Source organism: Grammomys surdaster, unplaced genomic scaffold (assembly GCF_004785775.1).
Source record: "Grammomys surdaster isolate TR1022 unplaced genomic scaffold, NIH_TR_1.0 810, whole genome shotgun sequence".
In the NCBI taxonomy this organism is placed as follows: Eukaryota; Metazoa; Chordata; class Mammalia; order Rodentia; family Muridae; genus Grammomys; species Grammomys surdaster.
Genome location: NW_021605229.1, coordinates 1,160,849 through 1,174,102, shown reverse-complemented (window position 1 = coordinate 1,174,102; position 13,254 = coordinate 1,160,849). Strand labels below are relative to the sequence as shown.

General features: G+C 49.9%; 1 protein-coding gene across 3 annotated transcripts; it reads right to left on the bottom strand.

Moving 5' to 3' along the window:
- Positions 1 to 1,097: 1,097 nt before the first annotated feature.
- On the bottom strand, positions 1,098 to 9,220 carry Tbxt (T-box transcription factor T). 3 transcript variants are annotated; one of them, XM_028782637.1, is made up of 8 exons: positions 8,906 to 9,220; positions 8,192 to 8,456; positions 7,417 to 7,551; positions 6,598 to 6,659; positions 6,434 to 6,495; positions 5,192 to 5,365; positions 3,731 to 3,860; positions 1,098 to 1,989 (listed from the first exon to the last, which is right to left on the bottom strand). In XM_028782637.1, the coding sequence occupies exons 1-8, from the start codon at positions 9,109 to 9,111 to the stop codon at positions 1,713 to 1,715; spliced, it is 1,311 nt and encodes a 436-aa protein (XP_028638470.1). In that variant the 5' UTR covers positions 9,112 to 9,220; the 3' UTR covers positions 1,098 to 1,712. The 3 variants fall into 3 exon arrangements, with proteins under 3 accessions (XP_028638470.1, XP_028638469.1, XP_028638471.1); XM_028782636.1 differs by having other exon boundaries at positions 1,713 to 1,989; positions 5,192 to 5,368; positions 8,906 to 9,186; XM_028782638.1 differs by lacking the exon at positions 5,192 to 5,365 and having other exon boundaries at positions 1,713 to 1,989; positions 8,906 to 9,186.
- Positions 9,221 to 13,254: the final 4,034 nt, after the last annotated feature.

Genomic DNA, 13,254 nt, shown 5'->3' with positions numbered 1-13,254 from the left:
TACTCATACTAGCCATGATTTCAGTCTTTTAACAGACCTTAGATCATATCCCCTGTGGATGAAGGAAGACTGTTGAACTGAAATCCAGGTTCTTGTCACGATCTCTCGTTTCCACTTTATTACCAGAAGGATCGGATTATTAAAATATTGCTTCTATAATTGAAATGTGAATATTTGTATGAAGTTAAGCAGGCTGGGAACCATCCACTGCTGTAAACAGAACTTGCCCCACTATGACACGAGGTTCATCTCAGAGGAGATAAGAGGGCCCCAGTCTCCTCAGCCTACATCACTAGGAATGACCTGTAGGTCCTTTAACCTCAGCAGACAACACTAGGGCAGTGACAGTCCTTGGAATATAAGACCACACTCCCATCCACAGTCAGGAGCATGAACAGGGTGAGAGCCCATCACAGAGTGGCACCTGCTCCTAGTCAGCATTCCCAAGGCCATGGCCACAATCTTAGCACCTGCTCTGGGAAGGACCCACAGTCAAACATTGGGTCTATTTTGTTTCCCAATTCTGGCAGTGGACTAATTCTGGAAATACTCACCTAATATTTGGGGGCAGGATGCGTCTAAGCACAGCCCTCTCGGAAATGGATGCAAATTACTCAAAAAAATGCAGCCGTTTACACTTAAATCCCACACCCTAGTCTTCAAGTAAACAGCCACTTCTCATCCTCAATGTGGTGTGAAGAAGTCAGTGCTGTGGAGTGCACCCCCAACCCTCAGCCTCTTCCTATTTCGTACTTAATATGCACATTCTCCAAGCAGGACTCCTGCTTTACTGATGACCAAACTGGCCATCTGCAGCCTTAAGAAAGCAGAGGTTTAGATTAAACCGAAACCAGGGTCAGACTATGGATGCTGCCACTGGAGCGAGCGATTACCCCCAGGACACTGCAGCATCTCCCCACTAATGGAAAAGAGCCAGTGATTCCAAAAGACATGGGCAGACAGGTTCCTATGGCAACTATACTTAACACTAATCAACTTTTCCAACTCATTTAGACCCTCTCTTGGATAAGGTGGCTATCCTGGATTTTAGGACATTAGGTCTCAATTCGGCCATCATACACAATGATCTGCAAAGACCAGGTGCTGTATGTTGCCTTTATTGTGCAGAGAACGCTTTCAGCAGATTGTCTTTGGCTACTTTGTCAACAGAAAAGTATCCCACAGTTGACTTCACAACACAAAAAGCTACACGTGCTTAAAGTAGGCATCTTTCAGAGGGCAGAACGGTTTCCAGTTCAGTCACAATCTGCTGGCTATGGTTTTTCTGTCCTCAAAGTTAACTACTCTAAAGCAACAAGGGAGGACATTAGGAGTGTACCTTGCGTCTCACTAAAGTAGGACGGGGGTGGACGAATTCCAGTACTTCAAAGTCACATATGTTAAAGAGAAACATGAGATAAAGGATTCTAGCAAAGGACTCTGACAGACTGCCAGTCACAGGAAACTGGACCACAGCCTCCTCTCTGTCCCTGGCTTCCTAACATAGGACACACATCACTACTACAGGTGTCAAGGAAGAGGCTGTGGACCATGATAATAGGACATGTAATATTGCTCTTATCTGAAAATGGAGTTGTTAGTAGCAAGCTTTTATTTTTTTTCTCGTCCCAAGAGCCTGCCACGTTGAGCCTAGACAATCCAGTTGACACCGGTTGCTACAACAAGTCTCAGCACATGGAGGAGAGTTCAATTCACATGGATGGAGGTGACACAGGTGTCCACGAGGCTATAAGAAGGCTTTGGGCTGTGTCGTACTGGCTGTCAGAAATGTCTGTGACTGTAGCAGCCCCTTCATACATCGGGGAGCCAGAGGACGAGGATGTGGCAGCAGATACCGTGTGCGTCAGGGGAGCGTAATGTGCAGGAGAACCCCGAAAGAACTGAGCTCCCAGCCCGTTCGACACCCCAGCTGTCTGGGAGCCTGGGGTGATGGTGCCATTGCTCACAGACCAGAGGCTGGGGTACTGGCTGAAAGAGAGAAAACAGAAGTCAGGAGCCTGGAAAGAGGCTGCAAATGAGCTACGCACGGATGAGGTGTAGGAGAAAGACCAGTACTCAGAACATCGTTGGCGGTACTTGCATCACATGGCTTTGCGGACTAGTTTTTCACTATTATCACGTCAACAAACCCAATCAACAAGAAGGTATGCATGTATAAGCACAGTGAACGTTAGTGTGCTGAGTCCTGCTAAAAGCAGCAAGGACTCTGGCAAGCAGCTCTGTGCTCATTGCCATACAGAATTTGTACTGAGCACCAAGGCTCAGAGTAATGTGTTCCCAACCCTACCGCACCAATCCTCACATTCAGAGAAGTATTCCTTAGAATGCCAACATTGCTGGCCCAGGCTCACCCAGTGGACAGGTGATTAGCACGTCATCATGGGGCAATATGCAAGGGACCCCAGAGCTGGGCTTAGGACCAGCTCTGCCTCTTCACCTTGCCCCATGACTGTTTTTCAAGCTGACTCGTAATCTATAAAATGGAGATGCTGAAGTGAGTATCAAACCCTCCTGCCTACGCCCCAGAAGTGAATTTCATTTAACTCTGCTGAAGTTTTGTTTGGGAAAACCTTCCTTAGAGTTCGTCTATAAACACATAATGTGATCTGACATAAGGTTATTTAACACGCCATCTCCCATTTCTACATCAAAGGCATTTGAACTTGAGAGCAAGCCTGGGTAAATTAAGGCAGACTACTGTATCAGACTAAGACACCAAATCGGCTGCCTGCAGATCATCTGGCTCCTTAAACAATGTCTTCAGGGCCATTGAGAAGTTTGCCATCTTATGTGTGTTTGCTTTAAGAGCAGGTTAAAGTGAAATTAGTAGTACCTGCCAATAACCCCAATAACTAAGGAGGCTGAAGCAGCAGAATCAAGACCTTGAGCTCTGGACTGTGTAGTGAGTTCAAAGCTAGCCTGAGATCCTAGGCGAGAACAAAATCAACCAAACAAAGAAACACTAGACAACTAAATTCTTATTAGTAAAGAATTATCTCCAAACGAAAACAGCTAGGACCTTAGATAAACGTTGACTGTTCTAGACCGCCAGTCCTCAATCTGTGGGTTGACTCCTTTATCATATATCCTGCATATCAGATATTTATATTTCATAATAGAAAAATTACAGTTATGAAGTAGCAACGAAATAATTGTATGGTGGAGGGTGGGGGTCACCACAACTTGAGGAACTGTAGTAAAGGGTCACAGCACCATGAAGGTTGAGAACCACTGGTTTAGACATCTGAGGTCAAGGTTGCATAACGGCAGGCTCACTCTTCTGAGAACTAACAGCTCATCTTCACACTGTCCCAGAACCAGTATCTTCCAGTCCCTTTCCTCACTGGAGATGGGAGTATTGGCAGCTAGTTTTGCAGGTCTTTGCTATTGTTTCAGTACAGTACACTGGAAGGTCGATAGGCCCGAAGGGAATGTATCACCAGCAGCCTATTCTACAATTTGCTGGACAGTCAAACGTCTTCATCCTTTACTGGTTCTCAGCATGGTACTAAGGACTCTTACTCCTTTGTATACACACACACACACACACACACACAAAAGGGCAAGAAACGTGTTGCCTTCAGTGAACAAAGGATCTGAACTGTTACTTAAAACAACACATGCTAATTCCATCAGCCTGAGAGACACAGACTGAGGCTGGGGCTGCTTAGTGTCTTTTTACATAAGGTGGCTCCCCAGACATACATACCTAGAGCCAGTTGGTGGGCTGGTGTTATGACTCACAGGTAGCATGCTGGTGTGGGCAGGCACTCCGAGGCTAGACCAGTTGTCATGGGACTGCAGCATGGACAGGCATGCAGAGGAATTGTCGGCATAGGCTGAGGGATATGGAGAGGGGAGTTAGCCCGACAGGTCTTCCGAAAAGAATAAAATTTAACAAAATGATACAAACTAAAGACCTGCCCAACCCAACACGCTGCAAACAAAAGCTGCATGGGTAGACTGAGAGCAAGCCCCTAGTCTGCTTAGCTCATCAGCGTGGCAGTGTTTATTGTCAATGTTAGTTATTAGACACCTTACCCTAAGGTATCCCACAAGATGTCCATCAGACAGTGGTATTGCTGATCTTTCTTTTTCTTTTTATGCCATTCATTTCTTATTTTTGTGGCTTTTGGGGATCAGATTCAGAGCCTCTCAAACGCTAGGCAAGCGCTGAGCCACTGAGTGACACCCTAGCCTGGAATGCTTAATTTTAAAAGTAAATAAAAACTATTTGCCCCATTAGCTTTACTTTTCCTTAAAGGTGATTCCACAAGGCTGGGATAGGCTATAGAAACCATGACCTCACCAAATTAAAAATATGATTCCCCCCCACCCAGAACCCAGCCTCTGACAGAGCAAAGGAGCAAGTCTCCAAGGCTGTTGCCTTTCATTTTGAATCGGTTGTAATTGCTTAATTGTTTTATGGTGTTCTTTAGCCATTTTCCCCTCCCTTTGGAGCAGACAAAGGTTCGTCTGAGCAGACAAGTGTTAGAGAATCTGCCAGAGGTCTCAAGCTGTCCTGGGGCTGGCGATCCATCTTCTGAGTCCACTGTGGACCTAAAATGCGCCTGGTTCTCAAGTGACATCCACACTGAGGGCTAGAGGTCTATCCTGGGAGTCTTCAGTCTGGTCAGGAATGTTTATACCTGGCTAATCCAATATGGTCACTTTAGAGAGGTTGGTGGAACATCTAAACCAGGCCTCCATTCTGGGGCTCAAGCTATGGCTCCATGGAAAGGCTGTCTTTTAACTGTCTTTTAAAAAGCCTGGAGCATGTTCTGAGGCACATGGATATTGAAATGAAAGCCTCCCTGGAGCCTCCTGGTTAAACCACCACCTTGACCAAGTCTCTTCAGGAGCCACTAGGATCTGGCTTCCCTATCTTTTACAAAAAAAAAGATTTATTTTACTATTTTACGTATATGAATACACTGTAGCTGTCTCAGACACACCAGATGAGGGTATCAGATCCTGTTACAGATGGTTGTGAGCCACCACATGTGGTTGCTGGGAATTGAACTCAGGACCTTTGAAAGAACAGTCTTATCCACTGAGCCATCCATCTCTCCAGCCCCAGTCCTATCTTGCACCCCCATAGAAGTGCCTCTCCAGAGGAATCCTCCCACATACACAACCCCCAGCTGGTGAATGGAGGTATAGAACCTACTTGGAGAGTTGTTCCGATGGGCATAAGGGCTGGGGTAGGGCGATGACCGGTGGTTCCTCAGAGCTGGGTACCTCTCACAGCCATGTGTGGAGGGGAGAGAGAGCGAGCCTCCAAACTGAGGATGGGAGCTGGCAGGCGGGCAGAGGGTGCCAGCACCAGGAACAAGCCACCCCCCTGCTGTGAGAAAATCATGCTGGGTAACTGGCCCTTGCTTGAGGTTCAGTCCTGTCCTAGCTCTAACCCTAAGAGACCCGGGAACTGAAGAATAACCAGTATCCTTCCCTCCATGCAGCCTGTGGAGCACCACACTAAGCCTGCGATGCTAGCAGTCCTGAGAGGCTCAACCCATCCATAGCCCTGCCTTACAGGATTAGACCTAAGACCATTCCCAGCCTTTGTGGAATTTGTGCTCTGCAGACCCGTGGCTTTCTAACAAATGAACAGGAATGAGATGTTAAAGGGATCTAGTATGAAGATAGAGGAATGCAGGAAGGATCCATATGTCCACAAAGCCCTTGTGTGACCCCAAATACAGTCCACTTCTTCCTGGTCAAGTGACTACCCAATGAGTCACAATAGGGGTCCTGTTTGTTAAATTCATTTGTTAAATTTGTTCAGAAGATGGTATTAAAATACCAGTTTAGACTAGCTGATCATTGTTAAAGGGTAGAGTCCTAGGCTGGTCCGGCAGCCACTGAAGTGGCCTGCAAGACCCTTCTACCCCTCTGCCATGACTGCAATATTTGGAGATCCCTGCTTGGCCTTTTCTCTCCCCCCATGTGCCTGCACAGGTCTGCATCCATTACTGCCTATGAGAACTCCTAAAGAGATAGTTTTAGCCACCATACAAGCCTCCAAAATCAGGAGGCACAGGAACTGAGCAGGAAAATCGCTCATGTGTGTCTCCAAAGATAGCCATTGAGTTTTAAACCATCAATAAGTGGAAGCCATCTCCAAGAGTGGGTGTGATAGCTGAACCCTCATCATACCCAAGCCTAAACTCCAAGGAGTCCACTCCACAGAACAAAACAAACAAATCAAGAGTTCTTTTGGCTAGCCAGTGTCCGAAGCCCGAGATGGTTAGGCAGCTTCCAAAGCAAACGGTCTGTGCCCAGGGCACAGAGAAGAGCCATCCTTCTACCCCACTACTCCCAGGAGCCCAAAGCCTCCCTATGGGTTCTGATTTTAGCAAGTCTAGACCTGGAACAAGGCAGAGGGATCTGGGGGTGCAACAAACCGTACATTGGGAATACCCAGGCTGCTGGCAATCCCCTGGCTCCTCCATTACATCTTTGTGGTCGTTTCTGTCAAAAAGTATTCGGAATGGTCAAGAGAAGCCCTGGAAGCAGTGGGTAGCCTTCTTTCCACATGGTCCTCTGCCCCAGGAAGGCAGTTAGAGCTCTCACCTTTCTTTTGCATCAAGGAAGGCTTTAGCAAACGGGTTGTATTTAATTTTAAGGGCTGTGATCTGAAAAACAAGAAAGTGCATTTACTAATACAATGTTAGTTACCAGAGGGTTTGATGGGAGAAAAAAAAAAATGGAGAAGCATCCTAGGCCTGTCAGCCCAGGGATTAAGATGCTGAGGTAAGAGGACTGTGAACTGAGGGATATCCTGATCTACATAGCAAGCATCAAATGGGGTTGGGGAGACACTACCAAAGAAGAGAAAGGGAAACTGAGAAAGAACAGAACCAAATTAGAATGTTCAAATGAATCAGTCTTTATTTTTCTGTGTCTGAAAGCACTGGGAAATTACAAAGAAAAGTAATTTCTAAGAAAAACTTCCAATAAACTTAGTCTCTATCGTGTCTAGATATCACAACAGTTCCAACACAGCCTGGAGCTGCTGTGGAGTTATGGCCAACAGCAGCGGCCCCAGGTGACTAATAACACATTTTCTGTGACTTGGGGTTAGAAGTAAGGACCCTTGACAGCCTTCGACAGGACTTCACAGTGCCAGGACTTCTCCCTGAGATCAGGGGGTGTCCCCTAGCCTCTCCAGGAGATTTTAAAACCGTGAAGTTGTTCATGCTTCTTTCAAGCATGTTGGAGACCTGTATCGGACCGTCTGAGGCTAGCAACATGCTCAAATGAGTAGTTTAAACTTTTTGACTCTTAGCCACAGAAGTGGTAAGTCGGAACTAAATCTTGTCTGTCTTCAGTACTGTGGCTCTACCTCCCAGTCCCCAGGCAGGGTGAGGGGACTCCCTTCCAAAGCCTCACCTCCTCATTCTGGTAGGCAGTCACAGCTATGAACTGGGTCTCAGGGAAGCAGTGACTGGTGATCATGCGTTGCGGGCCCCCAACTCTCACGATGTGAATCCGAGGTTCATACTTATGCAAGGAGTTTAACATGATCTGCAGGAGATACGAGAACGGAGACCTGTGCCTACCTTAAAACCGAAGCACCCACCACAGCGTCCACAGGAACTGCTCAGGAAGAAACAGGTCCAGCTACAGAACATCTCCAGGAAACTGCCAGCAGTATGGAGGGTATCGGGTCCATTTTACACATCTGTTTTCCACAGATGGTCTGGAACTGGGATGGGAGGTATGCTATACACTATTCAACCCTGTCAGCATAAGGCCACACACAACTTTCAATGGCTGGCTTGGTCACAACTTGGAGGAGTTTTCTTGGAACAGCCCCAGTTAAATGTGGAATGTGCGCGTTTGCACAGACTTGCCAGTATTCCCTTTTGACTTTAAAGTGAGGATTCAGAATCAAAGCTCACTTAGGGTCAGAGCCGGCTCCTAAGCTGAAGATGAAGATTCTCAATAACCCTTCCAGGGTGAGTGAGGACTCCCAGCTCAGGCCCTGGTGTAACCCTCATCAGCTTAATATAAACAGTACTAAAGATTTAATTGGGGAATGCCACAGTGGCTTCTGTGGGGCTGACGAAGGCTAGTGGAGTCTTTCCAGGCTCCCGGGCTGGGAGAGGTAAAGCCCTCTTCCCTCTAGCCTGGGGCCTAGCGGCTGTCTCCTGTACGGGCTTACCTGCCCTCCTCCGTTGAGCTTGTTGGTGAGTTTGACTTTGCTGAAAGACACAGGCGCCTTCATCCAGTGGGCCCCAAAATTGGGCGAGTCTGGGTGGATGTAGACGCAGCTGGGCGCCTGAGGCTCTGGTTTGCCTCCAGGTACCCACTCCCCATTCACGTACTTCCAGCGGTGGTTGTCAGCCGCCACGAAGTCCAGCAAGAAGGAGTACATGGCATTGGGGTCCAGACCTGACACATTTACCTTCAGCACCGGGAACATCCTCCTGGAAAAGACAGCGCACGGCAGGAGGACCCATCCGTTGAAGAGAGGGAACCTGCACAAAGTGTTGCGGGGCAAAGAGGACCCCCTGCAACCGCTCTCGCAAGCTTCTTTGCCCGAGCTTTCTTAGTCCTGGAACCAAATCACCTCCTGCACTAAACCCAAGGGTTCTTGAGACAGTAGAGAAACAAATCTAGCCAAGGATTTCGTCCCCCATCCCGCCCAAGGCAAACCTGGCCACACTAATGTTACACCTAGGAACCCTAGAATTCGAAAACCTCCTTCCTCCTCAGGTTTTGTCCGGGAAAGTTCCCGAGAAACCAGGGTTAGGAATGCTCTCCGGAGCTGTTAACTCAGCGGGAAGAAACAAAGTCTGCCGGTTGGGCAGAAAAGATGCTCTCCCGGAGGGGCACTTGCCAGGCTCCAGACTGCCGACGTGCAGCACGCACTTACCTGCCGTTCTTGGTCACAATCATCTCGTTCGTTAGCTCCTTGAAGCGCAACCAGAGCTCGCTCTCCTCCAGGCCCACTCGCAGTTCCCGTTCGGTGGGGTCGCCCTTCTCGCTGCCCGCTTGCAGCTCGCTCTCCACGGCGCTGAGCAGGTGATCCACTCGGTACTGCAGGCTCTTCCCAGCGCTCTCTGTGCCCGGGGAGCTCATCCTCCCGCCTCCCTCTCCACCGCCCAGGAGTCTTGATTCCCTACCCAACAGCCACCTTCACTTCTCTCGCCACCCCTTTTCCAAGAAAAAAGGATCACTCTGCGGAGCCCAAAGACCACACCTGGGTCCCAGCACATTCGCCAAAGGAGGACCGGGACCGGGATGTGGGGGGAAGGGGGCGGGGATGGGGGAGAGGGCCTGAGGAGCCGTGGTTCCACTTGAACTCCCGCAAGGCGCGACAAGAGTAAGTCTCTGGGGGAGAGAAAATGGGTCCCCTCCCCATAAATACAGCCGAGGTGGCCTCGCAGGGGGGCGCGGCGGATTGGGCGGGACACCCTTTGAAGTACGGAGCAGCTGCCCATTGGCGGTGCGCGGCCATATCAGACCCGCCGGGCGGGCCCGGAGGCTGGGGACCAACAATGGGCTCCCGCGCGCGCTTCCTGTAAGGAAAGCTTCGGGCGCAGTCCCGACACCCCCGCCCTCCCCCAAATGTTTGCACCTCCATCAAAGCGGCGGGGCGGACCCTGGTAGGGGGGAGGGCGAGAAGCCCGGCCGGAGCCACCCAGGCCCGCGGCTCCCAGAGCGGCTGCTAAACTCTCCACTCCCACGCGCGCTCTCCAAGCGCACCCCAGCGCCAGCGGCTGTGCCCCGCGGAGTGTCCACGCTGCGCGCACCTGCGCGGGACTACGGTGGATCAGCGTCTCCCGAGTCTCCTTGACCTCTCCGAAGCTTCAGCCTCCCGAGGTGTAGCAGCTTCGGGACACGTCCCCTCGCCCCGTGGACTGCCACTAACTCCCACCTCGGCGTCCGGGTCTCCCACGACCTTCACGTGCCTGGAGAGGGAAGCTCAAAGCGGATCTGTCCAGAGAGGGAAATAGACGAACAGATAGCGACCCTAGTAGGAAGTGTCCTCGCGTCCCACATAAAAGCTGGACTTTGACGGTGGATGAGCCTGCACCGAATGTGGCCCTGGGAGTCCCTGGTCTCTTTGCTCCGGGGATTGTTGGAACGCACGCACGCTGCGCGCGTTTCCCTACCCGCCTCGCCAAGCGGTGTGGGCAGCAGTTGGTTTATTACCTCTCGGTGAGAACCTCTGCCGGGAGAGAGAGGGGAAGGTGACAAAGAGCAGGAAATAGTTCAATGGGGTCTCTTTAAACAATAACATTCCTCTAAAACGGGAGCCCAGGAAGCGGGAAGGAAGCCAGAGCTCGCGCCCAGCTCTTTAACGAGGGTCTGGGTTCCAGCCTCCGTTTCCCCGTCTTCCATGCGTCCATCCCACCCCGAAGCTCCTCGGAAGAGGCCCCTGAGTCAGGTCGGGGCACTCGATTCTGAGTCCATTATCTGAGAGTCTCTCTGGGAAGTCTTTGGGGTCAGAGTTGTGGAGCAAGCCAGGTCCCCGACTCCGGGTTCTACCTGCCCCTACTTCTGGGACAGAGGGTTTTACAGGAGCCAACCTCGGGGGAAGGTACTCCGGAGTGGGACGGGAACGTTTCCTGGACTACCCTCCTCCGTCCTTATCCACCGACTACTGGGTTGCTCAGTTGCTTTTCTGTAGTCTAGGATATAAAGAAACCTCGGGCTGAGCGGAAGGGGATGCTTCCTTCTTCAGAGACGCCAAAAGGCTCTCATTTGTGCTCAACCCCGACCCTCCAGCAACTCCCACCAGCCAGTTTGGGTTGTGGGTTTGCAGAAGGGGAGATTCCACCTTTTCTCCCTCGGAGATGCTAAGGCCTGAGACTCCCCCGCACTTGGAATAAATCTAGGTGGAGGGGGACGTGATGGACGAGGGAGGCTAGGTCTGAAAGTGACTGACGGTGTCTAACCTCTGGCGTGAAGGCGGAGCCGGCCCTGTGAATGTGGTTGCTCAAAGATGGATTTTCTCCATCGTCCAGGAAGCTGGTGGAAGATTGCTCTGGAACTGTTCTTCAAACAGAAGGGGGCAAATAAATGATGTTACTTTTTCTACCATGAGCAGTGAGATCTCTCCTGTCTCCCGTGCATCAGTGAAGCCACATCCCTGGCTTTAGGGCTAGAAGCAACTCTTTCAAGGCTTAGCTATTCTGTCCCTACCCTCTTCTGTGATTAATTTCTCATCTTTGTCCCTAGAAAGTTGTCCACAGCCTTTTCAAGGAGAGCTGCGGTGCATGACAGTTTACAGCCAAAAACATCCTCCAGGCCAGCTGTAAAGAATTCCCAGTTAATAACCTGCGCTTCCTTGAGGAGGCGTGGCCTGGCCACTACTCGCTGCTTCTCAAGTTGGCCAGTCCTAGGAAACCCTCAACTATCCCAGAAAAAAGTTTCATGCTTGGGCCTCTGCGCGGCAACATTCCCACCAAGAACAAACAAAGGAAAAGGCCCAGGAACCATAAATGTATGCCTGTGGCAATTCCCGGGGTGGGGGGAGGCAGTTTCTCTGGTCTCACCCCTTTTCAGACAACAAAGCCCCCTTTCCTTTGGAGCTAGTACTGTAAAGAGGAGCCATCCTGAGTCCTGATCTCACAACTCTGGAGTCTTCTTTTCAAAGAAGACTAGGGGGAGTGGATAATATATATCCATGTTGCAGAACACAGACACTTGAGCCCTAATAACGTCAGGGTCCAGTATTCCACCCTAGTCCTTCTCCACTTCCTGTTTCCCAAGCTGACCAGGCAGATACAGGATCCCTAACTCCCAGGTCAATGAAAACAATCCTGTCACCGAATATGGTGGCTTCGGTGAGTGCTTTTAAAAGGGCACAATTCTTTAGACTGCTTACCATTGAACTTTAAAAGGGGGCATTGGGTTGTTTTCGGTGGCTGTGGTTTTGTAGAAAAGAGAATAGAAGGGCCTTTGAAATGAGCCAGCAGGACTACATGTCCTGGTCACTGTGACTGTGGGAAGAGTCACCAGGATCCAGAAGTCCCAAGCTGCAACAGGAGGGAGGGCAGAACTGGGCTCTGAGGGGCAACTGAAAGTGTTCTCAGGTCCAGTTCTATCCTAGCTGCCCTCGGGAGCCAGAGTTCTGGTGGTTTAAGGACAGGAGTTGGTACACTGAAAACAAATAAGCCAGCCACCATTCTCTGGAAACTTCCCCATCTTTGAATCCAAGGCTCAAGAAGGGACTCTGTGGCCACTGGCTTGGTACCTTCTAGGGCAGGTAGTTTGAATCGCTTCAACTTCCACACTTAAGCTTTCCATGCCCAGTGGGTCCAGGTTTCTTTGAGAGTAAGTCAAGGGAAGCTCTCATGACTTGTTCTTGCCCCTGTGGGGGTCTCTAGGCAAGCCTCCAGGTCGTTTGCACCTGGGAAAGACAGCCGAAGCCTATTTTCTGTTTCTCCTTCTTCTCCCTGGAGCTGTTTCATCTCTGGTCCTCCTGCATGGACTGAATAGTGTGTGAGGTATTTGCACCACACCACCCTGTCAATTTGTCTCTAAGTCACTCTTGGATTTTACTGCCTCCCATGCAGATTTTATTTCTTTGCTGTTCCTTTGAGTTTCAGGCAGTCCCTGACTCTCTGCCATGTATTTATTCCATGGTCTTCTGTAGCAGACTTTTGCTCCTCGGGCTGTTTGTGTTTCCTAGAGGCTACCGGGTTCTGCCTTATACTTAGGCCTGAAAGCTCTTTTCATGAGACCACTGTTGGTTATTTCTTTTTAGTCTTGGGGCGTTCTCCTGGCCTCTCCATTCGCCTTTAGCCCTTTGCTGAAGACTCCATGTTGTTTCTCCTTCTTCTGCTCAATCTGGGCTAAGTCTGAGATAAGTGGATCTTGCACAGATGACTCCACTCAGATGGGGCGCCTCATCTCTCATCTTCTTGAACTCAGGAATGGTCATGGAAAGCAGATATCACTGTGTCCGGGAGGAGCAGCAGCCACCAGCAAGTGATGCATGAACTACAGCCCTGCACACCTTCTAAATACAGGTGTCACAGAAGTCTTGGCATTTTTTTTTCTATCTGTGTTGTTCTGTTTCCCATTAACTGAGCCCTCAAGAAAGAGCGATCTCAGAGGAAGCAGAGGTAGACAGAGGCAGGCTCAGAGTTACTCAGAAATCATTACAGGAGCGCAATCACTTAGTGAATGATTGCATACGGGTAATTTGTACAAGAGGTTTGTTTTGTGTTCTTCCCCCCCCCCCCGCCCCCATTATATCCAAACCACATG

Bases quoted from the DNA above. Each gene is read 5' to 3' on its own strand.
- Tbxt (XM_028782636.1), bottom strand. From the start codon at position 9,111: ATGAGCTCCCCGGGCACAGAGAGCGCTGGGAAGAGCCTGCAGTACCGA. The intron at 6,660-7,416 runs GTGAGGCTTTGG...CTTGTTTTTCAG, and splicing joins CTGCCTACCAGAATGAGGAG to ATCACAGCCCTTAAAATTAA. The intron at 1,990-3,730 runs GTATGTATGTCT...TCTCTCTTTCAG, and splicing joins AGCCCACCAACTGGCTCTAG to CCAGTACCCCAGCCTCTGGT.